The sequence below is a fragment of the Fonsecaea monophora genome, assembly GCF_001642475.1.
Source record: "Fonsecaea monophora strain CBS 269.37 chromosome Unknown Scaff4, whole genome shotgun sequence".
Taxonomy (NCBI): Eukaryota; Fungi; Ascomycota; class Eurotiomycetes; order Chaetothyriales; family Herpotrichiellaceae; genus Fonsecaea; species Fonsecaea monophora.
This window is the reverse complement of record NW_019173935.1, coordinates 53,480-79,271: the sequence shown is the minus strand read 5'-3', so window position 1 is coordinate 79,271 and position 25,792 is coordinate 53,480. Positions and strand designations below refer to the sequence as shown.

At 51.7% G+C, this 25,792-nt stretch overlaps 9 protein-coding genes across 9 annotated transcripts; 4 read left to right on the top strand and 5 right to left on the bottom strand.

Moving 5' to 3' along the window:
• Positions 1-568: 568 nt before the first annotated feature.
• On the bottom strand, positions 569-2,062 carry AYO21_01025 (hypothetical protein; the record flags this gene model as incomplete). The annotated part of the gene is made up of 4 exons (XM_022651009.1): positions 569-813; positions 877-1,716; positions 1,829-1,956; positions 2,001-2,062. The coding sequence occupies 4 exons, from the start codon at positions 2,060-2,062 to the stop codon at positions 569-571; spliced, it is 1,275 nt and encodes a 424-aa protein (XP_022516487.1).
• Positions 2,063-2,891: 829 nt separating this feature from the next.
• Positions 2,892-5,258, bottom strand: AYO21_01024 (hypothetical protein; the record flags this gene model as incomplete). The annotated part of the gene is made up of 3 exons (XM_022651008.1): positions 2,892-3,002; positions 3,101-3,289; positions 3,348-5,258. 3 exons carry the CDS (start codon positions 5,256-5,258, stop codon positions 2,892-2,894), a joined length of 2,211 nt encoding a protein of 736 aa, XP_022516486.1.
• Positions 5,259-7,035: 1,777 nt separating this feature from the next.
• AYO21_01023 (hypothetical protein) lies at positions 7,036-8,202 on the top strand (the record flags this gene model as incomplete). Its single annotated transcript, XM_022651007.1, has 1 exon — positions 7,036-8,202. One exon carries the CDS (start codon positions 7,036-7,038, stop codon positions 8,200-8,202), a length of 1,167 nt encoding a protein of 388 aa, XP_022516485.1.
• A 901-nt stretch (positions 8,203-9,103) lies between these two features.
• AYO21_01022 (hypothetical protein) lies at positions 9,104-10,616 on the bottom strand (the record flags this gene model as incomplete). Its single annotated transcript, XM_022651006.1, has 3 exons — positions 9,104-9,661; positions 9,783-10,516; positions 10,571-10,616. 3 exons carry the CDS (start codon positions 10,614-10,616, stop codon positions 9,104-9,106), a joined length of 1,338 nt encoding a protein of 445 aa, XP_022516484.1.
• Positions 10,617-11,787: 1,171 nt separating this feature from the next.
• Positions 11,788-14,207, bottom strand: AYO21_01021 (hypothetical protein; the record flags this gene model as incomplete). Its single annotated transcript, XM_022651005.1, has 2 exons — positions 11,788-14,052; positions 14,103-14,207. The coding sequence occupies 2 exons, from the start codon at positions 14,205-14,207 to the stop codon at positions 11,788-11,790; spliced, it is 2,370 nt and encodes a 789-aa protein (XP_022516483.1).
• Positions 14,208-14,917: 710 nt separating this feature from the next.
• AYO21_01020 (ribosomal protein L14) lies at positions 14,918-15,445 on the top strand (the record flags this gene model as incomplete). The annotated part of the gene is made up of 3 exons (XM_022651004.1): positions 14,918-14,932; positions 14,995-15,082; positions 15,144-15,445. The coding sequence occupies 3 exons, from the start codon at positions 14,918-14,920 to the stop codon at positions 15,443-15,445; spliced, it is 405 nt and encodes a 134-aa protein (XP_022516482.1).
• A 1,930-nt stretch (positions 15,446-17,375) lies between these two features.
• Positions 17,376-18,245, top strand: AYO21_01019 (hypothetical protein; the record flags this gene model as incomplete). The annotated part of the gene is made up of 3 exons (XM_022651003.1): positions 17,376-17,378; positions 17,450-17,976; positions 18,110-18,245. 3 exons carry the CDS (start codon positions 17,376-17,378, stop codon positions 18,243-18,245), a joined length of 666 nt encoding a protein of 221 aa, XP_022516481.1.
• A 711-nt stretch (positions 18,246-18,956) lies between these two features.
• Positions 18,957-19,787, top strand: AYO21_01018 (hypothetical protein; the record flags this gene model as incomplete). The annotated part of the gene is made up of 2 exons (XM_022651002.1): positions 18,957-19,206; positions 19,339-19,787. The coding sequence occupies 2 exons, from the start codon at positions 18,957-18,959 to the stop codon at positions 19,785-19,787; spliced, it is 699 nt and encodes a 232-aa protein (XP_022516480.1).
• A 4,334-nt stretch (positions 19,788-24,121) lies between these two features.
• On the bottom strand, positions 24,122-24,844 carry AYO21_01017 (hypothetical protein; the record flags this gene model as incomplete). Its single annotated transcript, XM_022651001.1, has 2 exons — positions 24,122-24,643; positions 24,806-24,844. The coding sequence occupies 2 exons, from the start codon at positions 24,842-24,844 to the stop codon at positions 24,122-24,124; spliced, it is 561 nt and encodes a 186-aa protein (XP_022516479.1).
• Between the last annotated feature and the right edge of the window lie 948 nt (positions 24,845-25,792).

Sequence of the window (25,792 nt, the reverse complement as noted above, 5' to 3'; positions counted from 1 at the left end):
GCCAGCCAGCCAGCCAGCCACGAACCTCGTGCGTTTTGTTGAAGCTGACAACTCATCCATATATCACTTCTCAACCTGATCTTAGGCAACAGTCACTGTCTTCATCATGACGTGGCGACATGTATCGGGCAGCCTCCCCTGGCTTTTGCCCCTCTTCCTCTACTGCCTAGTTGGAAGAAGTCCAGTCACGGCAAAGCCTAGGCAGAATTACGAATTACACAGAATCCACGGGTCGCAACAGTTTCTTTATTGATCGTTCTGCGGATGGACATCGTTTGGTGCTCATTTTCCCTTTTCAAACTCATGGCCACTGATTGCGACCATCGGGGCGGCGGTGACGAGCACGATACATGTGCTCTCCTTCCTGAGATCCTCTCACCGTCCTGAAACACGCTTCTTCTCGGTTGTGAGCGTCGGTCGCGTCAGATACTCAACCAGCTCCCCGTGCATCTTGTGGCATGTCAAAAGTGACTGTCACCAAGAGCGCGTTGGCTTAGTTGCCAAATAACCCTTATGCCTGGTTAACCACTTGCCAGCATTTGTTGGCCTTTGGCAAGGGAGAAGCTGTTCATTCGTCATCGCTGTCATCCTCATCGTCGTCACTCTCTTCCTCGGTGGTAGCCGCTGCTGCAGCCTTCTTGGCTGGCTTCTTCTTCTTTTTCTTGTTCTTGCTCTTGGAGCCAGTGGACTTGCTGAGTGGTCGCTCGAGAATTGACAAAACTTCTTCATCCTCAATCTTCTTGTCGGACTTGATGGCTTCCAAGTCCAGCGGGGGCGGAGCCGCTAGGCGTGTAAGACCATTCTTGGTGATAGCTGTAGCAAAACATAGGTAGTTAGCATAAAGCATTAAACCAAATACGGAACGGTTCAACTTACCAATGGTGGTGAACAGTCTCGACACTGGAGAACCATCCGCCTCTGCGGCAGGCTTGTATTCACGTAGAACCCCGGACCTGATGCACTCAACGACGCCGACCTTGCCAGCCCTCTCGTCATCCAATTGCCGCAAGCTGAAAGGGAAGGTACCGAACTTCTTGACGATTTCTGAGAGAACTTGTCGTGAACTTGGGCGCTTCAGACCGTAAGTTGTAGTGGTCCGCCTCAGCAGGGTCGATCGCTTGTCCAACTCTTTGACCTTGCCGGATCCCAGACTCATGCCCATTTCGACTCCCCACACCTCGCCGACGTCTGCAGAGCCTTCCCCCTTGGCACCATCCGCAGGGGACAGGATGATCCTCTTCTTGCCTTCAATCTCATTCTTCTCAAACAGCCAAGACGTGGTGTGCTGCACGACATGGACGTCATAGGCTTTTGCGACCTTGTCAATCAGCGAAATGATCTTGGTCTGCGTGGGTGGTTTTTCAGCGGCAGCCTTCTTCTTTTCTTCCTCTGTGCCGCTTGCCAGAAGTCCGGGTGGCACCATGAGTCGCAGCAGGAGTTCATTGGCATAGTATGTGGCGAGAAGCAGGTCGGCTTCTCTGCCAGTGATCTCTGCTTTCTTCCCCTTCTCTTGTGGCACCACGACGGTATCCCCAACAATCGCACCATATCCGTCGATCTGTGCACCAAGCTGAATCTTGACCAGCTCACCAGCCTTGATGGTCAAGGCGGCGTCTTCGGCGTCTGAGACGAGAGGGGTGAATGGGGTGACATGGGCGCTAGGAGATATTGTGCAAGGGGTCGCAATTCCTTTGTTGATGGACTTCCCTTTGTAGACTGCAGATTTTGTATGTTAGAACAGGATGTTTTGACAAGTCTTTGTCGGCGCACGGTCACATTTGAAAGAGGTATCTCAGTTGTGGCCTGGCGGGGAATGCAATGCCCTTACCTTTGCTAAGCTCTGCTTCGAGGAGTTCGTCACCTTTGATGCACAGGTCGACAATCTTTGCTCCTTCGACCAGCCATTTGGAGACTTCCTCGAGGACTTTGTGGCTAATTGTCGCGGCGGTCTTGTACCTGACGGTAACTGTCAGTCATGAATACAGACCATTTCAAGGTACAGGACTTGCTTGGTGAGATTGTCTGGGTTGTTGATGCCCTCTGCTACCGCTGCGTCAGCCATTTTGAGCAAAGCAGTGGTGTCCAAAAAAAGAGGCGTGCAATTTCACAGATGAAGTCGCCAGCAACTCGACGCTTTTCGACTGATATTTAACGCAGTAGTTGGTTTAGTGGGGGGCATTTGAATTTCCATTGTGTGAATGCGGGGATGCAAAGCTAGCGAGGCAGCAATATTGATTTGGACCAAGTCTTCCAAGATCACACGACCAAGAGAAACGCCCTGATTTCACATACAGCAACAGACAGCGTCAGAGTCTTTTTCAACATTCCAAGCAGATCTGGCAATAAAAAAGGCTATTGAGAGACAAATGTCCAAGAATTCTCTGGATCTACAGCCCGCATGCCTCTTGTCAAACAGTGGGCAGGATAGAAGTATTCAAGGGGTATCTTTCAATCCATGTCCAAGGACTTGCTTCCACCAGCGTCTCCATCCCTGTACAGCTTCGCTGGCCCAATGTCCTTGGTTCCAACAAGGACCTCTACCTGTCTCGTAAGCTTCGGGCATCGCCGCACGAGGATGTACCAACTATTCCCAACCAAAATATGGGAGCTTTTGGCGGTCCCCTCCTCAACATTTATCAACATGGCAACCTCCTGCTGTTCCGGTCGCCTTCCTTTCCACGTATCTTTTTTCCCAGCACAAAGCTCCCGGGGTCCGATAGAGCATCCAATCAACAGGTTGTATACCAACAGAGATTCGCGTGTTTCACGTGACCTCAGCCTTGAGAAGGAGGAAAGTTGGAAGCGCCTAGCTGTGCATCCATTTACATGTCAGGCGTCAGGGTCGGTCGAGCTCAAGTCTCGGTCGAGGCAAATACTGAAGTTCGAGTGGATCACGGTTCCTTTGCCAGTCGCTCATCCACATTCGACCTGTGAGCGCGGTTCTTGAGATGAGATTCAAAGTTCGAAGCGCTCAGCCCTTCGCCGGGTAGGTACACTTTGCCCTGTAAATTATTGTCAGTTTGTGTCCATGCTGGAATGTCGAATGAAATCTAGAATATTCGACAGACGAGAGGTTGCATCTGATGGGGAGGGAGCATACAAGACAGTCAGAACATCTAATACGTGGAACGTATTTGTGCGGAAATGAGCGATTCGACTCGTTCGGCGCAACAAGCTTTTGAGTCTTTGGATCAATCGCCGTGTGCTTCATGAGAGCCTCGAAGCGGTCATTTGGATATGTCTTCCGCAATCGTTCCAAATCCCGGACAAGCCAATCCGGCGGTGGGGGCTAGGGGGAGAAAATGTAAGTATGGATCCCACTTCTCAATGGGGGAGGGAGAACATACGGGTGGATTGATCGGACTTGGTGTAGCATCAACAGCACCTGGAATATCTGCGGCCGCTGGAACGGGGGATGGTGGAGGCGGCATCCCTGCGAGGTTCAAAGGAGCTGCGGATACAGATCTGGAATGGCTGCCAGGTCGTGGGCTGCCTTGATTCGACGTGTTGGAGACATGGGCTGCCCTGTCCCTAGCTCGTTGGGAACGCATCCATTCTCGAAGCTTAGCTTTCCCGATCTTCAATATCACAATCAATTTTCCAGAAGCAGATTCCTCGTCGCTCTCTTCCTTGTAGTCTCTCTTTCTAGCAGAAGCTCGGCCATCGTGGTGTGTTGGAGCAACCGATTCTGGAGTCGCGGATCTCACCGACGCAAAGCCGCTCAAGTTCGATCTGATGCCCGCAGTGGCACTCAACGCGGCATTCCTAATACCTCTGGTACGGGCAGTGCCTGGTTGCAACAAGTGAGTCGGGATGGCTGGTGAATCAGGCGCTGAATCTTCACTATCTGATTCGTCGGAATCTTCAAACCCATCTCGCTGACCGCGTGCTGACTTCCGGCTGGCCTTGGTGATTCTGAATATTCGACTCTCCTCCATGCTGAGAGCCGCGCCAGGAATGACAGACGATACAACAAGCGAGCGAATTGTGCGTTGACGATCTTTGAGATCCGGCAAAGCCGGACCACCACGACGATTCGTCGATCGTTTCTGCCTCCGCTGTTCACGCGATATGGAGAGCTCGGTCCGCTCCAAGTCTGCCTCGTTGAGTTCGTACAGGTACGGTGCGTAGTCCTTGGCGGCCTGATAAGGCCGGAAGGTCGTGGGCAAAGGCGACTGCAAGAGGTTTTCCCTCAAATCTGGATCCTCGATCAGCCGGCCATCGAATGGGTGTCCCGTAATATGTAGGGATTTGGAAAACAGCTGGCTCTGCTCGCGGATCGAGTGTGCAATCGCAGTGGTAAACTCCCCAGCTAGCGATAAATCGCTCGTCATTTGACGTGCAAATTCTTCAGGAGAGTTGAATGGATTGTTGATCTCCCATTCGAACTGGTCAATGAGGGTGTTTTGACCGATGGTGATGTTGAGCTTGACCAGAATGCGCATTTCGTCATTTTTGTAGGCAAAATATGGCAGAGATGGTTCCCATGGCTCATCGTCTGCATATATCTGAGGACAATAGTCGATGATCTGTTCGCGCATATGAGTTGCGACTGCTTGAACGAGTGGCCGGCAGTTCTGGACTTCGAGACCGAAATCTTCGACCAGTTTCTCCGCGAAATAGTCGATGGAGGTCGTTCGGTCATGGAGATTCCAGGTGAAGGTATCCCGCAATTTGATTTTGCCCCAGTCGATGTCAAGACGTATAGGCACCAGTTCTTCATTCTGTTCTGCCTGGATAGCGAGTTCTTTTCGCGAGACCCGGGGCGGCAAGGTCTTTTTCTTGCCGGGCCTTCTTTGGCGCGGATAGATTATGGGATCGCGCAGATTTTTCTCATCTGTCCTGGGATTGCCATATCCCATATATCCATACCCGAAGATAGAGCCCGGGTCATGATCTCGTCGTTGTCGAAGGCTCTGATATAACGCAAGCTCTTGCTTTTTCTCATGTGACAACAATGGATGTGCCAGCTGCTCTGCTAAGAGGGCCTTGTAGTGGTACTCGTGGTCGACATATACGGCCGCTTGGAGACGGTCTATTGGCGTTTCGCGCTTGCGTTTTCGGTTGGCGTTTGGGCTGCCATCATGACCATTGACCTCGGTCGAAGAGTCCTTCCTCGCGACATCGATACCGGATGCGGCGAGGATCTCTTTTGCCCTCTCCTTACCTTGCGCAATCGATTCTTCGTTGGTGGTCGCCGGGTCGGAGGGTTCCCCAGGCGCGGCTACCGCATGTCCACCGTCTGGGGTATCACTCATGTCGACATCTCACGGGAAAACAATAAAGATACAGACTGAGGGGCCACAGGCGTTAGACGCGTTCCTGATGATAGTATTAGTGTTTAGGAGGGACGTTCAGATGAGATCGGGATGGGAAAAGTGATGCACGGTTCGACATGTGATTTGAAGCCAGCCACCGGGTTTTCAAGTCATTGTCGAAACCACGATGGAGACATGGGAACGGCCAAGAAGAGTAAGGCAGTACATACCTGATGCGGTGAAGCTTGGGTTGATGCGCTCAAGAGGATGTTTAAGGTCTTGTTGCGATGGAATCATTGTGGACTTCTGGACTTTGTCGGCCTCAAGGCGCAGTTTCGCGTTAGGGCGCTAACAGCTAAATCAGGTTTAGCGTCTCTGTCAACAGCGACTGAACAAGTATAGCCGACATCTCGCCAAATCCTTCCTCACCTCTCATGACTTACCATGTTCTTGATCTCCCCGTATGAGATGCCACTTCAGAGCCAGCTCAGTTCTACGCAACGGTTAAAGCAATACCTAAAGTGTGTAGGAAGAAGGCGAACAGAGCTTTCTCGAAGCATGAAAGCGTTCTGACGCCTCTATCACGAACGCTACGGCGAGTCACGTCCCTGGACCGACCCAGCAGTGAATATCGCTGAAATCATTGTCGATCTACAGGGTCCAGGTTACAGTAAGTCTGCGTTTGAGGAAAAATGCTCTCGTGACAAGCTATGCACCATTGTTTCCGCTGAAGTCGATTTCCAGTTGTCAGGTTCCCTGGCAGATAAGTAATGGGACGAGCGTGCTGCCTCATGTAACACTACATGATATCTTCGGAATGGTCGACTGATCAAACGTGCATGACCATGCACTGATTACAGCGACAACCAAGGGCGTTGGAAGAAAGGAATAACGTCCTGGTTTCACCCCAAGTCTCTGGGACAAGGCTGGGATTGATGACAAGCTGCTTTCCAGTGAAAATTCCCACGTGGCTCCACGAGACGATGCCCTACAGAAACCAGATCTACATCTGGTCACCTATCATGGCACTCATGGCATCCACGAGCACTAAGCTGTACACAAGCGAGAGCTCCCTAGAAGCTAAAGACCAAATGGCGTGATGGTCAGCTGGGTGAGCTGTCACTCTCTTCGAGCATAGCATGTGGTGCATGTCAAACATGAGTAGAGAAGGACTAGCTAGACCGTGAGAGATCTCATGCATCACTATACAGTCTTCGCCTCTCCTAGCAACCACTTACTATGCTTAGAGGTCCTCATGTGGCTTCACCCTTTGACCATAGATCTCCTCAACATGCCATACATGTATGCTTGGGGCATATAATTCTACAAATGACGTCATTTGAAACCCTGGCTCTGCTGGTTCTGCTTGTTCTGCTGTGTTTCCAACGGTTCAGTTGTGTTTGTTATTGAAGGTCCTCCTTTTCGCTCTGGTCCCAGTTGTCACAGTATCACCGGAGGGCCATGTCAGAATTAAAGCTAATTTCCTTTTTGTGTTGTGATACGCGCCACGGCTTAACACAACAGTAAGGACCTGTCACTCCATCCCGCAAACTATATTTACCTCTTCAACGCCCTTCCTTTCTCGGCAGATTCCTACACCTTGACTGCAAAGAGTAGTTCTCGTCCCTCAGTACGAATAGTCCTCGTGCTCTCATCGAAGAAAGGATAAGACCCCAAAGAAAAGGGAAATCTCAAGCAATAATATCTTCGCCCTTCTGGCCACTAGGGTCTACGCCTATCACTTCGCTGCAAATTTGCATAGTATACACACTTCAACATGGGTGACGCTTCGTCTCCACCCGGGTTCGTTGCAGGGAAGGCAGCGATGCTGGAAGACTCGTCTCCTACTCTCCTCCCCATCAGGATCTTGACTCACAACGTCCGCTTCGCGACCGATACCCCCAACAAGAGCGAAAAGCTGTGGCCAGACCGCTTCCCTTACCTTTCGAGCCACTTCAAGTACCACACGCGCCCGCACTTTGCGCCCCAGTCAACGCTGGTGTGCATGCAGGAGGTCCTGCACAGGCAACTCTTGGACCTGCACAGTCGCACGTTCAACACCTCGACGGCGCTGCAAGGCTCCAGTGACGACAACGACTGGACCTACGTCGGGGTTGGCCGCAACAACGGCAAAACCAAGGGGGAGTACAGCCCCATCTTCTTCCGCAAGTCCGCGTGGAAATGCATTCACTTTGAAACTGTCTGGTTGAACGAGACGGGCGAGGTAGGCAAGAAGGGCTGGGATGCCGACAGCATTCGGATTTTGACGTGCGCCGTGCTGGAATCGGTCCTCGTCGGCAACAACAACAACGACAACGACACCAGGGACCACGGATCTTCTACAGCTGCGACCACCTCATCGAGTACCCCAGGAACACAGGGCAACCAGCTCATCCTGGCCATGAACACCCACCTGGACAACGAAGGCACAGTCTCCCGTCGGGAGTCCGCCAAACTGATCCTCCGGGTCGCCTCCCGGCTCCGCTCCAGGTTCAACCCGACCTTCACCTTCCTCTCCGGCGACCTGAACAGCCACCCGGACGGCGACGCCTACGAGGTCCTCAACCAGCCCGGGTCCGGGTTCGTGGACACCCGCCGCCTCGTCGGGTCATCCAGCGACGACAAGCCCCACAACAACGACGACGGCAAGATCTACGCGTACGGCAACGAGCGCACATTTACTGGATTCCCTGCCGATCCCGCCGCCGGAGGCAGGGAGCGAATCGACTTTGTGCACCTGGGCATACCCACCCAGGGCGGCCAGCAGAGGGAAGACCACCACCACCAGGACGAGAGCGTGGCACCGCGACCAGGAGAGGCACACTCTTACGAGCAAATCAGGGAGATGGTCCAGACGTACGGGGTGCTGCCTAATCGCTTCGATGACAAGGTATGGATGAGCGATCACCGGGGCGTGGTCGTGGATGTCCTTGTGCGATTTTGACCACATGTCGTCGTCGCAGCACACCACACCACGAAGCACTACGCACCGCGCAAGAGGGGAATTGGTTATTATGTGGTCCCTAGGCATTCTATCTATCCATCTATCTACGCAAGGGTCGATAGATATTTTTTCAGGTTCGGCGTTACATATTGGGGTTTGTTCTCTGACGAAGGAGGGAACAAAATTGGAAAGAGAATCCCTCGAGACTGGGAAATTCTAGTTACAAATCATAGATGAGATGAGATGAGATGGGCTTTGGATATTAGATACACAATCACGATCATGATCATCTCGTCTCGTCTCGTCTCGTCTCAAGCTCATTTGCATCAAATTGCTATATATTTGTCACTGCACCCGTCTACGGTACCTCCTTTTCACACTTGGTCTAGGGCCAGGGCGTTAGTCACTTGGTCGGTACATGGAACCGACTTGGTGTCGTTGAATAATAAGCGAACAAGGATGTTGAGATATGCTATCGTCCTGGCACTTGTATTTCACCTTTTTTTCGCCCATATATATTGTACAGGTCCCCCGTTGCGATATACACTTGTATCGTAAATACTACATGGACACTGTCAAGGCGTCTGTCTGCTCTTTCGCCGTTTGTCCTCAGTCACCTCAGGCTCATGGTCCGGACATAGGAGAAATAGATCCACCTTTGGTAGTGGTCGGTTGCCTTTTGCTCCTTTTCAAGTGTGCATAGGATACTTACTCCTTTGCAACAGAACAAGATGCCTGTGTCCTCTTTGTTCCACAGCACTTCAGATAGACAAGGAAGGCCTTCGAAAAGCGCCTAGGGCTTTTCCCTCACTCCCGAATCCTGCCTTCGTTCTCCACGTGCGTCTGTAGTGCCCGCTCCTTCCTGGCGGTGTAGCGAGGACATAAAGAGGATTGGTGTGCCTCACTGCGTCACCAACATATTCTTCACCTTGACCCAATATTCTGGATGGACATGCTCCTCCACCTCGTCTTTACTCAACCATTTGAAATCTTCGATTTCGTCCAACCCCATATCCACAATAACACCCTTCTTATCCCTGACATCGCCCTTGTCGACACCTGAAGCTTTCGTATCAGCCACAGCCTTTGCATCTTTCCCACTGAGATTGGTATGGGAGGGGAATGAGACGTCGGCTTGACCAGCCATTATCCGGGCTTTCATGAAGAACGTCTTTTCCCCATCGACCAGAGCTTGTGTTGCGGCGAGATCTTGCTTTAATGGGGTAAGATCGTTGGCCTTCTCAACTTGTGTAGTTGCACTAGCTTGTGTAGATGATGAGGAATGCTCCATGGTTTCAGCATCTGGTGCAGGCGATGATCCAGGGATATATAAAGGGGGAGAGGATGGACGTGGGCGTGGTGAGGCGAAGCTGGCCACGTAATGGCCAACAGGGTGGTTGCCGACGAAGAAGGTGTTCATGTTTGGGCCTAGTGAGCTGAGGAGGATGCGTTGGGCGGCCTGTAGTTTTCAAAGATTTTCGGTCAGCGCTCTTCAATCACACATGCGCTCGATGAGCTGCAGGATGGTGGCACACAGCTCCAATGTATGGCAGAGAATGGGGAAGCTTATGCTCTCTTACCTCTTTCAGCCCTTCGAACCCAATGACTGGTCCAGAGGGAAACCTCCATAGCCATCTTTCACTGTCGTCGCCCACCTCCTGGCCTTTTGCTTGTCCGCTCTTGTTCTTCAACTTAACCAACAGATACAACGTCCTCTGTAACCTTCTTTCGAGGCTCCTCTGATCGTTGCTCTCATCCGCGCCTGTAACCCGCCTCAAACCCGCGAACTTGGGATCCCCTTGTCCAGTAAATTCGTCAGCTCTGCCCTCCTCGGTGATGAGTTGCTCTAGTATCTTCTCCGGTTTCCCGGTCTCGTCCCCCACAAGCACTTCATCGTTCCACGCCTCAGGGCTATACGCGTTGTATTTTCCGATGTCGCGCGTTGCAGCACCGCCTCGCTCGCGGCGGTGTTTGCGCCACTGTTCAAATGCAGGTGTATTACGGCGGTAGTAGAAGTACTGCGTGAAGGGTAAGACGAGGCGCTCATTGAGACGGCGTTGATAGAGATGAAATGCTGTTTCGAAGGGATGAGGGTCTGGTGTGATTAGGGGTGGGCGGGAAAGGACGATCCCGGCTTTGATTGTGTAGACCGGTTGTGGTGACAAGGACGCCTCAGGCCCTGATGGGGAAAGCTGAGTGATAGACGGAGATGACTGAGATCCAAGGTTTGCTTGGGCAGTGGCCGCAGAAGCGTAATGCCGTTTGGACAGAGTCTGGAGACAAGAAGAACAGACTTGGTGGAGCGATGGAGATGCTATAGGGAAGTGTCAGCTCTGCCATCATCAATGTTGGAGTAGAATGGGCGTACCGAAGGCATCTGCCACACGCTTTGCACCTCTTGATCGAGGAGCCATCTTCTAGATTCCTCCCACTGACTAAATATGCTGTTCGGTGAGAGCTCTATTGACCAAATTTCGCCCTGGTTGGAAAAAGTTCGGGGGAGCAAATGAGGATCGAGAAACTTAGAAGAGCAAGTCTTCCGAGATGCGATATAATTTTTCTCCGCCTCCAACAATCTTGTTTCGTCTTCTCGTGTTTCAATGTTAGAAAATGCAGAGATATGTAAGGTTTGCTGGACTTGTTTTCATCGTTGCAGTATCTCAGTGACATCAATTCATGGATCTTCGGATCACCTCTCACTGCATTAAACAGTAGCAATGCACGGCACTCAATCCTTATCATGAACTGCTTTGTCTCCATGGCTTCTTCATCATCATACGGTGCCCAAATGAATCATTCCCGAGGGGAGTCTTTTTTCGCTAGCAGGACCGATCTATTTCTATCGTGCAGGTACTGTTAGATAGTCACTCCCTACATTGAAGAATCTAGACATTGTGGGGGCAATCTTGTGTTTGAGGGAGTCCTTATTGGCAATGCTTCTGCCTGTCCTTTTCAAGAACTACCAGCAGCGGAAGACTTTGGTCCATTTTCCATTCTGCCTTGTGGATTGCTCACTATACGGGTACCACTAATGGATACCTGCCCGAGAATTCCATCAATGATTTGGTTGGAGGTTTACCATCATGCTTGAGGCATGTTAAACGACCCGACGCAGATATAAGGTCCCAAGATCCAGGAACTATTTTCGTGGTCGTTATCAGCCTGGGATCATTATCGGCTCCTCTTGTTATTGTACGTGGAAATGTTCCATGCATGGTGTCTTTAAGCACTGTGCGTCATCATTTTCAACGTGAATTTCCTGTAGGCAAGCCATGTCGACTTGACAGATTCATTGACTGCGAACGGTGGCATGGGTTTGCTCATAACGTCCCTCAAGAAATGGATAGCCAAGATTCCCAGGGAACTCTGGCACAGCGACATCATGTACAAATCCTCCTCTCTGCTGTCTGGGTACAGACCAATCCTGCCTGCCCGCGACGAAACATAGCCACAGCCTCCCGGCATAACCTGGTGCTTGTGACCTGATGTATTCTGCGGTCTTTCTGGCAGGAAGCCACAACAGTCACGGCGTAGGTATCACTTCTTACATCCACTTTACCCGGGCACACGTCCCCACATTTTCCCCTAGAATTTGTCCGTGTAGACGCCTACAGGCCGCGTGACGAACCTGTTACTTCTCCTCCTCAGCTCATCAGGGGTAGCACTCCCACTTTCGCTAACATCTCTGGTAGCACTTTCCGTTGCTGTTCCGTGGTTCAGGGCGCGAGAGCTGGAGTTTGCGCGCATCCTCGCCTCCAAAATAGCCAAGGCGTGGTCTCCCGCTGCGCGAGCAATTTCAGCTTCTTTCAGTAAGCCCTTCCGGGTCAGCTCCCTCTCTTCTTCGGGCAACACGAAGCGATGGATGGTGCGATGGTCCATGACCCGTTCCTCCGGGTCTCCTCCACCTTCCACCCATGTCCCTTTTCCACATCTCCCTTTGCGTCTGTATGCACTGTACTCGGTGGCCGGCACATTGTTCTTCTTGCCGCGGCCAGTTCCCTGAGACTTGCGCTCAAGCAACTTTCGAGGATCTGGATCAGTCTTCGGCCAAGGAAATCCATAGAGCATACTGTGACGCTCGCACCGCGGGCATTCACGTCTCGTCTGGTATCCGTTAGGTTGGATGAAGAACCCAAGACATTTGTGGTTGTGGCACTGTACCCAACGATCATGAGGCTGGGCAAGTAATTTTCTAGTGAGGATGTAATCGCCCGCAATGCGGATGGTTCCAGTCACCGGATGGACCGTCAAAGTACTGACTGTTGTTGAGACAGTTACGGGCTCAATGGATGGTAGCACACTGGTTTCCGTGGCTGCGACAACGGGTGATTCAACAGGGCGCACCTCTTTACTGACTGTCGTAGTTGATAGAATCGAAACGGTATGAGGAATAACAGAAGAGTTGTTCTCGGTGATCATGCTCGGCTTTTTTGGCCGATCCTGCGGTTGCCGGAGGCTTCCAGTGGTTTGCGCAGATTCTGGCTTAGACTCAATCATGACGACTGTATCCTCGTCGTCATAATAAGCCTCCTCATCCTCCTCCACTTTCGTTGTCTGGACAGTTTCGACCTTTACCGTGACAACAGTATCGGGATCATGAGGTTGGGGGATCGGTATGCGTGACTGGCCCGCCTCAGTTGCAGAACCATGGCTTGAAGGAGAAGTCGGTGCCGGGGATAATGGAGCACGTGAGCATATCTTGCCTAGAAGGTTGGCATTCTTCCTGCTTGCACTAGAATTTGTGTATGTTTGCGACAAGCCCGGCGACTGCTCCTGCTGCTCAGAACCATGGTCCACACCATTTACCGGAGCAGATGATTCTATACCCACTGGAGTGAAGAACTCTCCGGACCCGCGCGTTTCGGGTTGCAATGGACTTCGAGGTGGCGAGAGTGCTGCGCCTGTCTCAGAAGCAACGGTCCGCAGATCCTCGATCGGTTCGGAGTTTCGCTCAACTGGAAGCAAGGGCGTTTCTGCATCTGAACTGTCTGAAGGGGTCCAAGAATGCTGCAACTTAGATGGGGACTGCACGCCTTTGGCATGCTTCGACGGAGGTGGTACGGAAGAAGACTGTGAAGGGTTCGAATCTCTTTTCCGCTTTAAGCCACGAGATTGGACCACTGATTGAGGTTCATGGACTGGAGTGGAGGTGCGACTGGGAGTATCCAGAATGCCAGCCTTGGATGTCCAGCCATTTCGCTCGAGTTGTTCACAGGTATGGCACAGACAGTCAATGTTGCCCGGCCCAAAGTAGTCATCGCCATATGAGACGGTAATTTCGTCGCCGACCTCAATATTTTTCATGGCAACCACTTCCATCCCGTTTTCTCCACGCGTCACAAGGCGTCCGTTTGCGTCGCAATCATGATTGGCGAAGCGAGCAGGACCCAAAAAGATGGATGAGTTTTTCTTGCGACTAGAAACGACTATGCTGAAATTGCGGTTCGTCAGGTCCAAGTCGGCTGATTCTTCAGTGGTCAAAGGGACCAGTGTGCCAGTGAGATATTTGATGGTATCTCCCTGTCGAATCCGTCTCCTTGCTGTGACCGCAGCCTCGTAAGTGGTAATGGTGTACCGATTGGTTGTAGAGACTTCCCAAGCGCAATCAGTCTGGTACATCTCTATGTATTTTCTCAGGTGACGCAAAAAATGTTCCTGTTCGGTTTTGCTGCGCAAGCTCTTTCTATACCTCTTCAACCCAGGGAGCGCGAGAAGGGCCTTCTCCGCCGCGTCCACATCTTTGTCGACAATGACCTTGTGTAGTAGAATTTGAGGGACTTCGTCTTCCTTGATACCGCGGATTGGGATGTGTTTAGTGCGATTCTTTCGGATTCTTGCCTTGTAATAAGCCTGCTCCGTGTCAGCGCGACAGTCTCCTCATGACATATAGTGCAACGGACATTATCTATCATGACATCTGAGCACACATCGTCATGAGCGGCCAGCTCAGCAAGGGAAAGCCGCTGGCTCTTTTCGGGTTCTGCCGCGCCCTTTCCCCGAGCCATTGTCGCGTGTACAGAGGGCACTCAACAACAGAGACGTGGTATATGTCATTAACAAACAACAATATGAAAGGTGGAGGGAGCAAGATAACGGGGAATGGTATGTTGTTCAGCTGAGGGTGGTTTGGAAGGAGTGGAAGGGGCTGAATCAACAATTGACCACTGGAACGCGGTCTGGAATCAGGCCAGCCTGAGTGAGGCTAAAATGAGCGGAACAATGGTAAAGAGAATGTGTACACGTAGTGACATAATGGTCCGATAAATTAGGCACCTTAATTGTGCATGATTTGTCTCCTAAAGCTGGAGAAATAGAGAGAGAGACTTTCAGCTTGCTTCACTTTATGAAAGAGGGAAGGCAAGTCCAAGGCGATGGAAGGGTGACTTTTCGAGGCCTTAGAGAGGGGGTGGAACGTCGGCGGCGGCGGCTGGAGCGACCACGGAGGCCAGGAGGGTTGACGAGCTTAACGAAATAAGGGTAAGCGACCTCTCTGTTTGGTTGGCGTGCCGTGTCTTCGTCTCGATCGGCCACGGAAAACCATGCGCCCATCGGCCACCCATGCACATCTTCACCTGGCACCCACCTGGGGACCCAATTGAATCTCTATCCACTTCATAATTTATCTGCAGCTAGACTCATTCTTCGCTTTGCGAGTTGCAAACTACACTTGCCATCCTGTGTCCTCTTTAACGATAGCGCGCATTATGCTGCCACGATGATACAATTGAAGGTGGGTATTTCCATAAGCTGGCCACGATGCCTGTGTCTCATGCTGATGATGATTCATGCTAGACGATGCTTAACTGCATCGACAACTCCGGAGCTGCCATTGTCGAGTGTGTCGCTGTCATGAGGAAAAAGAAGCAGGCTGCGAGAATAGGTACAGTGAAGAGCCTCCGAATCACCGAGTTCCCATCTCGCTGATTACTCTCCGCCCTCAGGTGACAGGATTATCGTCGTTGTTCAGAAACAAAAGTCTTTCGGCGCAGAAACCCCCGGCGGATCGAGTTTGAGTATTGCGAACAAAGTACGAAGAGGTGACATCCGACACGCAGTGGTTGTGAGAGCGAGGAAGGAGGAGCGCAGGAAAGATGGGAGTCTGATACGCTTCGACGACAATGCCTGTGTCCTCATCAACAAGAACGGGGATCCGATTGGGACGAGGTTATCAAGTATCGTGGGGGCAGAACTACGGGATAAAAAGTGGTCAAAGATCTTGTCGCTGGCGCCGATGCACGTATAATTCCAACGACTGAGCAATACTGTATGCTTGCGCAAGGTGGAAGACGGATTGCCCATTGCTGGGTCTGATAAGAATTCTTGTACAAACAGTTGACGGAATAAAAAATTCTAGACCAACACACTCGATGCGTGTTATGCACTCTTGTGCGCGAATTGCGCTCCTGGCCAACCTAATAAACCCCGAATTCTTTTTGGGTCTCGTCCTATCCTTTCAGCTCTCATAAAATTCGTCTCAAGTCGTTGTTTAGGAATGCGCCTCTAGTGTATGGGTATCACAACCATGATATACCAAAGCCTGCCATAAACACCTCGCTCAAACGACAGTATAGACATGATTGCAGGAGGTGCAAACATAGTACAGTTTCTGGGTTCCAGTTAGAATGCTCAGGCTGAGGGTCACGAGACAAGGACTCACCATCCCCGTATCTGCGGCACGCTGCTGCGATTGAAAATAAACTGCTTCCGTCTCCCGGCATTTTGGGCATTTTTTGGGTGCGCGAGGAAGCTGTACAAAATGTAAAGCAAGCCGTCAGTCAAGTGTCTCAGAACCTCAGACTAGACTCGGGGAGAAGAGGAGAACTCAAGAGACCTGATTCAAAAGTCTTCTGAACTCCCCAGAGCCTGGCCTGCTAGATGGCGCCACATGTGTTGCATCTCAACGGGTCCCCACAAAGGGTGCAGAGAGGTGGCAGCTCAGAGATAGCAGAACCCACCGTTGGATCGTGTGCAACATCAGCGGTTGTTCCGGCAGTCTCTTGAACATTGGCACCAAGTTGTTGGCGGTAGGTACATGCAGAGTCGTGCTGCGAAGTGGCGTGGCATGCTTTGCAAATATAGAGGAGGGTTGATGTCGCACGGTCTTCCTTTGGGTACAGAAGGTTCGAACTGGGGTAACCAGGTTAGAAACATAACATGAGGTAACTTTGGATGCTTACCATTCTTGACAAAATCTGTAAGAGACCTCGCCACGCTTGCTCTCACCCTCGCTCGGAGATGGAGAGGCGGCACCAGACATGTTGAATACGTGAAATTGGAGAGGTACACTTGGGGAGTAGAGCAGTCTGAGGACGCCTTCCTGAAAGCGACTCTTCAGGGCGAATGCACGCTGGTGGGTGCTGACTTTGGTGACTGTCGGATAACCAGGTGCTCTTCAGGCGGAGGGATGATCTTGCTGGGTGGTTGTGCAGACAAAACGAGTAGAAGGGCGTAACTGCTGGAGCGTGTAATAAATTACTGCTATCGTATTAACACGATGTCAAAGCGACTCGACGCGTTCAGATAGCAAGATGGTGCTGGCGATGTTGTCGAAGAAGTGGTGAGTACGAAAGGGCACGAATTCTTGCTCCCCGCAATTTGCCTCGCAGTCACGGTGCTCCGTAAGAGGTACTTGTACCGAGTACAGTTACCTAGCCTACCTTGTCTACCTAGCCAAAAGTTAGAGTGTCTTCCCCCAAACAAAGATCCACTGTGTGTGGCCATCCCAGGTGACTGTGTCTGGTGGGTTCCTTGTTAACTTAGGTACGGGATCCTAGTACCTGAATAACTCTTAAATGCTGGTCTAATGACCTCTGACCTTCTTACACTTTCACCTCCACAACCCACGCATGTACGGGCTCAACCAGTGAACCGATGACCGTCCAGACCGCATGAGACTAACCAGTCAGGCTCTTGTTCCTGCCCATCAGCCACTTCCAGCCCTATGTTACCCTCCCTTACCAGCCCAGCACTTCGTTGACATTATTGACCTGCTGACGAACGACGAACCCGCTGCCCCACCTCGGTCGCGCTTTGAATAGCAGGCGCTCAACACCAACCGGGGCATCTCAACAAGAAATCATCTTCCCTTCAGTACTTTCATCTACAGGATCACTCCGTGACAAAAATCTCCTCCTAAGAACGGTGCTGCATCAGCCGGGTTGCTTTAGAAAGCCATGGTACGCGAGTTACACTCACGCCAAACCCTGCACCAGCGAAAATGAATATCTACTGATACTCTTTCGAACAGACTGAGACCGATACTGGACTGCCCCCTGACTGGGAGGTCCGCCACTCCAATTCCAAGAACCTGCCGTACTACTTCAATCAGAAGACGCACGAATCAAGATGGGAACCGCCCGAGAATGCCGACACGGACAAACTCAAGATCTACATGGCCCAACACCACAGCTCATCCGCCAATGCCCGCATTGATGGGGCTGCCAGTGAAGGCAAGATCCGTGCAGCCCATCTTCTGGTCAAGCACAAGGATAGCCGGCGTCCCTCGAGTTGGAGAGAGACGAATATCACCCGGTCAAAGGAAGATGCGATCCAAATGTTGAAGGGTTACGAAGAGCAGATCCGCTCCGGCGAGAAGACCCTGGGCGACCTCGCTGTCTCCGAGTCGGACTGCAGCAGTGCTCGGAAGCGTGGCGACCTGGGTTTCTTCGGCAAAGGACAGATGCAGAAGGAGTTTGAGGATGCAGCATTTGCCCTGCAACCTGGTGAATTGAGTGGCGTCATCGAGACTGCTTCCGGCGTGCACCTCATCCAACGGTATGTGTTGTTGGTCGGTTGCAATCGCTTGCTGTGTGATCGCTGATCCATCGAGTAGAATCCAGTAAATCGTGAAATCGACGTTCAAAGGCACGTTGCAACGTGTTCTCCCGTCGACGCATTATCTTTTCAGACAGCGTCGAGAACTCACCCTGGTGGTTTTGGGCGGCTTTGTGGAAGATATGACCATGACGGAGGGACACAGCGTCAACCCCACTCAATGCGACCTTGCGATTTTCACGGCTCTCTTTATCCGCAGGAAAAGTTGAATAGAATCGGCGTCACATTGTGCTTTTTCTTCAGATGGATTTCGCCCAAGGCCCACGCGGTGCTCTTGCGGATCAGCTTCCCAGGTGTGGATGGAATTGTGGTGGCACTCTGTCAACGTACTCCATACTGGATCGGAGATGTCTGAGGAAAAAGGTCACGAGTTGATTGATGCGCGCTCCAACATCCGTCCATGGCCAAGATCAGGCTCTGAGAAAGAAAGGAAACGTGATTCTTTGTTGTATCACTGACATACGTCACATTAGTTGAGTCCTTGTCTTCAGCCAATGCAGGCTAGGAGGAATGATTCTTTTGAGCACATTCAGTTGGCTTCTCGGGCGTTTTTGACGATATGGAGTTTCCCACCTCGCCATGCAAGCTTCCGGTCCAATCACAACAGCCAGTTCTTGGACCACTACCCAGTCTGTCATGGCTCTATATGGGCTGAATGCATGGCGCATATAAAAATCTCCGTGGCCTGATCTGACTATACTGTTCAAGTACTCGCTCCACCGGCGTCTAAAACGTGCTGCGAAGCCGTGATGCATATATACTGACCTGGATGCTCTTCAAGTTTAATCCTCCCCTCTTCGACGTCCAACTTCCTCCCTCACTGTCTCACTCTCTGGCTCTCGAGTCCTCAACTCCACCCAACCGTACAAGGCTTTTGGGTCTTTGGCACAGCCATTCTTGACTCCTCACTCACGGTCACCATGACGCCCACTTCAATTATTGCCGACATGCTCTTTCTTGAGCCTCCCCATTCACATAATCCCAGCGATGTCTCCCATGTGGCGGCACTGCCAGCCTCGATGTTGATGCAACTGCCCGAGGCCGTCCAAGATGCTCTCTGGACTTTACAAGAATCTACTTCCATTGTCTATGCCTCGTACCTCAGATTGCAAGAACTTCTGGACGAGCGCTTTGACCGACTGCTTCCTCTGCCGGGCATGCCGGGGTCGTGTAAGTCTACCATGCCTTCTGCCTGACCGCGAAGCTCTTGTTCCCCTCCTCCATGTCCACCTGTCAGATCTGTCAACAGCGCCAAAGGGACGCCTTGGAGTTTCAGGCTGACACGGGATGGATCTGTTCTAGATTCCGAAAGTGCATTTTTCAACTATATGAACGCGGTATCCGCTGAACGGCGCTACCTGGTGGAAGACGCGCACCCAGATTGGAAGCATAAAGCGTCGCGAGCCGGGTTGTCGCAGTACGGAGACCTGGTCCTCACTTGTCGTGGCAAAGAGATGACCGTGTCGGAATGGTTCGACCAGCTGCAAAGGGCCGAGAAGCTCTGGGTGCAGCAAGCTAAAGACGCAGAGCTGCCCGACTTCGAAAGCACCGTGACCGAGTACCAGATCTTGACGGATTCGGAGAGCTCGACGCCGCCCAGCGAAGTCTCAGAGGACGATTCCCCCGAAGGAGGTAGGAGCTGGGATGCGCCGGTGCCAGTGGGGCGAAAACCACTGGCGGATGCCAATACCAAGATGGGAGGACACGGAATAGGACCGGAGCGGATTGCGAAGGCTCTAGAAGCACTATGAGGGTGAGAGGGAAGGCAAGGGACAGGGCAGAGCCGACAAGAGCTGGACCCAGTGGCCAAGGTGTGTGGATGGTTGCATGCGCATGGGCATTGGGTTTTTACGCGTCTTTTTCCTTTTCTCCATTTCTCCTTTGTGTTCTCGACTCTTTTTTCTCTTACACCCTTCTCGATTATTATTTGTTTATTGTACGACCAGGGAAAAAGCGAGCGTGCTGCAAGCCCTGCAAGTGTGGTCTGACGGCTCTCCTGAGTGGCTGACATATCGCACGTTGAGACGTGGTTCGATCTGGATCAGCCACTTATTGTTTGCGCGTTCTGTTGGGCCCCCCTTTTCTTGGGACGACAGGGCATGGGGATTCGGGAGCTTGGGGAAAGGCAAAGATGGAGTCTACCGCGAGATGCCAGGGCCTCTCTTTCGTTTCATTCTTTGTTGTTATTCGCCACTTCTGTGTTACCCTTCTAGATTTCGTGACATGTGTTAGTTGGTAGCGAGAAATGGAGACGGGAAGGGGGGAGAGAGCCCCTCTTTGCCATTCCTTGAACTTTGCCTTACTTGTCCCTAACATCAGTGATGAGGGCATCTCGCCTCTTTCAGGGCCTTTTTCCTTTGATGAACCAAAAATCCATGCATAGACGCAGTGCATTGCATTGCATAACATAGCACCGGAAAGTTGCGTGGTTGCTTCAGATTTGCAATGCTTGGTTGTCATTGCTGACATGCGAGTACGTTCCGGCAATGGTGGTGGGGAAGGCCTGGCGGGAAGCTGCGAAACTTCTCGAGGGCCTGGCTGGCCTGCTTACCCTGCATTGACTGGGCCATGGTAATTCCATATTGATATAACCACCCTCTCGGGATTTAGGCAAGGTCACACCTATACAAGATTTGTTACCTACAGTGCCGTAATGGGTAGAGGTGATGATGGAGATGACGATGACACAAAACCACAGAACGTCACCAAAACTCAGTTTTCCAGGCCGGAAGTAGACATCCGGCCGTGGCTTCCCGGAACCATTTAGGTACAATACTTACTTGTACAGTACTAGTTACCGAGTGCTGGTATGTGCTTGTACTTGTAACGGCCCCTCTAAGCGGTACCTAAGGTAAGTAGGTACCCACAGGTACCAGTACTCCGTATGTGGTGCCATCTGGTGCCATTTAACGCTACTGTGGGAGTGATGATCTCACGTAGGTACCCAGTTTGCCAGTGCACGCCAGTGGAATTAGTACCCCGATCCGTAGCTAATACTTCGATCGATATGATCGACAGGAGAAGGACAAAGAAGTGCCTAGTTGTCACGAATAGTGCTCCGTACAGATCAACATGGTCTAGACCCCCCGATCTCAAGTCACCAAGGAGAGTCGCGACTACCCGATATGTGAGGGGTGATATGCGGAAGTGCCTCATTCTTAGACATTTACCCTACTTGTAGTAAGTAATGTTTCAGATCATGCTTTCCCTCTCTAATATCAATACTAGTGTGAAGACTAGTCCAAATATAGTATCCCGCACTCTACTACTGTACTAATCACCCAACCTCAAATGAAAAGGAGGGGAAAGGAAATTCTACCAAGGAAAAACATCTCTTGCACATGTCCGACGCCAGCCTTTGAAGTGTGTCACTTCTTTTCAACTTCCCATCGTCACCCGGTCATTACTCAATCCATCCATCCATCCGCCCGTCCATCTCTCTCGATTGCTGGAACCAAGATTCTACCCACGGATAGGCGAGGACAGCGGCATTTCTTTGCTTGCCACCACAGTCCGGCCCCTCTTCATCCCACCGAAGCTAGGTGGTGACACAGGACCTCTTGTCTCTCTCTCTCTTGGGTCTCTGCCCCTCTCTCCTTCTCTTTCAGTTCACCCAAAAATGCTGATAGCGCCAAAACCCAACGCCATTTTCGAGCTTGCATATGGTACAAGTACAGGTACTCGGTAGAAAAGTTTACCAACCCTTTGGGGTGTTTCCCATGCGAGGCACAAACCACAGCTGTTCATTCAAAGTCATTCCCGTAAAGGTGCAGCAACACGTGGGTTCTTTTTGAGCAAATTTGCAAAGAATCTCCTTTCCATCAAACACAACGACTTTCAACGCCATCGATGCTGTGTAACCCAAAAGGATTCTGCGCAGGACAAAGACAATTGCCGAGGATAGCCTAATAACCTCCAAGACTGCAAACATCTGCGAACTGTTGTTGCGTCTTCAGCTAGCTATCCTGGCATCATTCCACCAATTCTTGCCCGTGAATGATCCTCGCCTAGGATTGAATGGCGATACAATGCTGGCAATGCAGTTGTCAGGTCTCTTTTTATTGGCTAACATCTGCTACATGCTGCCCGAAGCTGTTCGCGCACTAGGGATCGGAAATATGCAGACCGTGTCTGCCATGGCCCATGGCTTCAAGATATCAGCTTGATTTCTTTCAACTCTGTTACTTGTTCTGGGATACCACTTCGCTCGCGACCCTCCAGGGCCACAATTTCGGAAAACATCCGTGTTACCCAAACTTCACACGCCACTACTATGCGCACTAGATCCCCTCTTGGGCTGTTTTGCTCTCACTTCGACATCCTTCGCCATGCCGCAATCTGAACCCTTTGACCCCGCTTTCCCGGCGCGTACAAGCACAAGAGCCAGCACATCCGAGTCTTACTCGACTCCGAGCTGGAAGCCATACGCGTTTCGGGCAAAATGTAAATAGAAGCCCCCACCAAGGGTCGGCTTCGGCCTCGAACGTTTTTGAATTATCAGCTTACCAGCATACCAGCATCCGAGTCCTAAGCAACTCAATATCTCCGCAAAGAGTGTTGTCCAGGATGCGAGCTCGAAAAGCATCCACCTCATCCAAGTCGTACAGGCTGTAACTCACCCTTGTCCACGCATGTCTGCCCAAGTGGTGACTGGGTCGTGCTTCGAGACTCTGTTCCAGCCTTTGAGATTTTCACGCAGACTACGGACCATGTGATCAGAATATGTCTCCGGGAGTTCGTTTATGCTGTGTACCCATCCTCTCCGCTGCCTGCAAACTTCCATTGACCTCACATGCTCGTCGAGCCGCTGTCGCCTCGCCTCTTCTGCGCGCTCTCGGTAGCTGAAACCACCTCGGAGGTCCTTAGCGTACCAAAGGGCCTCGACCCGCGGGTAGAGGCACCACGCCAGCCTCACAAAGACCATCGAGAAAACATGGCCGGTAGTCATCTGATTTCATGAGCCGCCAACGGCCCCTCTACTCCCAAACATACACTCGGGAAATGTCCTGAGGCCAGGACTGTCTGCCAGGATCACCCAGAGTGGATGGACACCGATGCCTGTGGAACACAGTGACTGAGTTCGGGGCACAATCTCACTTGGGGTTTTCAGTGTGACATTGTTACGGAAGGAAATGCCGGATGACTTTCTTGCGCGCTCCTCCGTCGCCTTTGCCTCGACCGACGGCCGATCATCAGCATGAGCGTGGCTTTGCACACCCAACAATGGTCTCTCCAACGATCCTAGTGGTAATCTCTGGGTTGCCAGGTCTTGCTGGCAAGATCCCCTTCCTGCCGACGACATAGTAGTAGAGGTTGGGAGTGACCGAGGCGCAACCCCACCAGTACAGAAACTGGGCCATGGTTTAAAAAAAGGTGGGAAGGAGTTCCAAGCCAGGATGAATACACGTTGTGCAATAGGGTGGTGGCGCACACAGTAACCACGCCTCTACTGACAGCGACGAGAGCTAAGGTAAGTGCGCAGTGCGATATGCGTTAGGTCTAGTCGAGTGAAAGATCTGGTAGACACCCGCCGTATGCACGTAGGTAGGTGCAAGTACTGTAGATTGAGAATATGAATACGAATAGTTAAGAAAACTATTGAAACATTCAACACTTGGACCTCCGGGGCTCAGCAAGATTGCATCTTCATGGCGGTTTACTTGTCGTGCGAGTAGAGTAGATTCTGGATAGAGGCGAGGGCGTACCTGACGTGGCCTGTATATGGATCCATCCATGATACCATGACTCTTCCTCGTCGCACACATGCAGCCGAATTCAGTTTTCGTGTCTGTGTCCGTCCAGGACATTGGCAACCATCCCTGCCCCCGAGTCCAGCTTGATCCTCAAAGGGTCGTTGATGCTGTGCGAGGCACAAAGGTACAAAGGTACAAGGTCACCTGTCGACTTGTCGCCTGCTACGATGAATTGGGATATACATATCTATTATAATCATTGTAGGTAAACACCATTGAGAAATTGTGAATGAAATTGCTCTCAAGCCCGTCCAATTCACCTTTTTTTGTGTTCTTGTTGTCCATGCTGGACGTTCAAACACTGGCCGGTTATATGATGGGTGAGCTTCAAGTCACCTCGCCTCCTCTCCTCCTTGGCCCTTTCTCTCGGCCTCCTTGCCGCACTGTTTGACAAATTCCTCCAACGCCTCAATCACCACCATGTGGTCCTGGTCCTGCTTCAGGCCGCTCACGACGACAACGCCGACGACGCCCTCGACGCCCTTGACCCGCACGGGCACGCCGCCGCCGTGGATGGCAAAGGTGCCCCCCACCTCCCCGCCGAGCATGTACTTGCGGGCAAAGGCCTCTTCGTCCCCCTTGAACTTGTTGTGCATGAACCACGTGCTCACGCCCCACCTCAACACCGTCTTCCTCTTGCGCGACACCCAGATGTCATTGTCCGGTTGGACGCCCGGCCGCGACACGGCGTGGAATAACAGGTTGGAGGAATTCGCGAGCGAGATCGACACCACCGCGGCGAGGTGGGAGAGCGCACGCAGGCGGTTGCGGATCGATAACCCGATGTCAAGGGCGTCGTCCGCGGTAAAGTGCGGAAGGACGAGGCGTTCTTCTTGTTCGGCGATTTCGGAGAGCTAGACAAAAAACAGTTATAAAATGTGATTAGGACCCCAGGGCAAAAAAAGAAAGTTGGATTCGATGTTGGCCTAGATGCGAGCCGCTTGGCCTCCATTGGGCCCCCTTGCTGGAGAGTTGGGGGAGTCTCAGGAATAAGAATGAAAAGGAAGGGAGCGTACGTCTCGTGGTGCCTCACGCAAAGGATGGTGGCCGGTCATGTCGAAAACTGCCCGCCCAATGTGACAGGCGTGGTGTAACAATGCTGGGTAAGTGTAATTTGCTTCGACTTTTTGAGGCTCAGTGGAAAATTGTGCATGTGCATGATGTAAAAACGACGAGGGGAAAACAATGGCATGTGTTTTCCCCGCACTCAATCATGCTCGGGCCTTGGCGTTCATCTTTCTCGCCGAGGCCGTAGGAGAGCCTTTCTGGTAAGTTTCGATTTCCCAGGAGCCTGGAGATTTCCTCAGCTATCACGATAATTGGCTCTACTCAACCATGACTCTTTGGTCTTTCCCTCCAAGAGATGCGGGAGTCAGTACGCGCGTTTCCAGCAATCACCGAACAGGAGTTTTCCCACGCATGTAGTGCACTGGAACAGAGGAGCTCAGACAAGATCAGCGATACGAACTGGTTGAGCATTAGGTGGACTGGTGAGGAACTGTTGATTAAAGAGAGACGGAGGAGGGCCTGCAAAAATGGCAAAAGAGGAGTTCCCGTCAATGACAATGACGCGCACACCGATGAGTTGATTGAGACTGGCATAGAAGACTGCATTGTTAGAGATAGTGTAGGAGGCCTCAACTGTATTCCATATCTACCGTATATGTGCTGACATGTCGCAGATTGTGCCGAGCGTCGAAAGCGTCGAGTCTCTCATTGCTGACTTCTCCATTACTTTGTCTCCAACCTATTCTGTGCCGGTGCTTTGGTTTGTATGCCGATATGGCAAAGACGACAAGTCGTTAAGCTTGGACCAAGTTTATGAGTGGTTGGTGCCAGAACATTCACTCGCTTCGGTGCACGAGGTCGGCGTTATGGGAGGTATCAGTATGGCGGTAGGCCAGGTCTTCGGCAATGCACTTTCAGGCGCTGACTCTCTTCTCAGCACCACCCTGTCTCAGATCGGCCGGCCTTCTTCCTACATCCATGTAACACACAAGGTG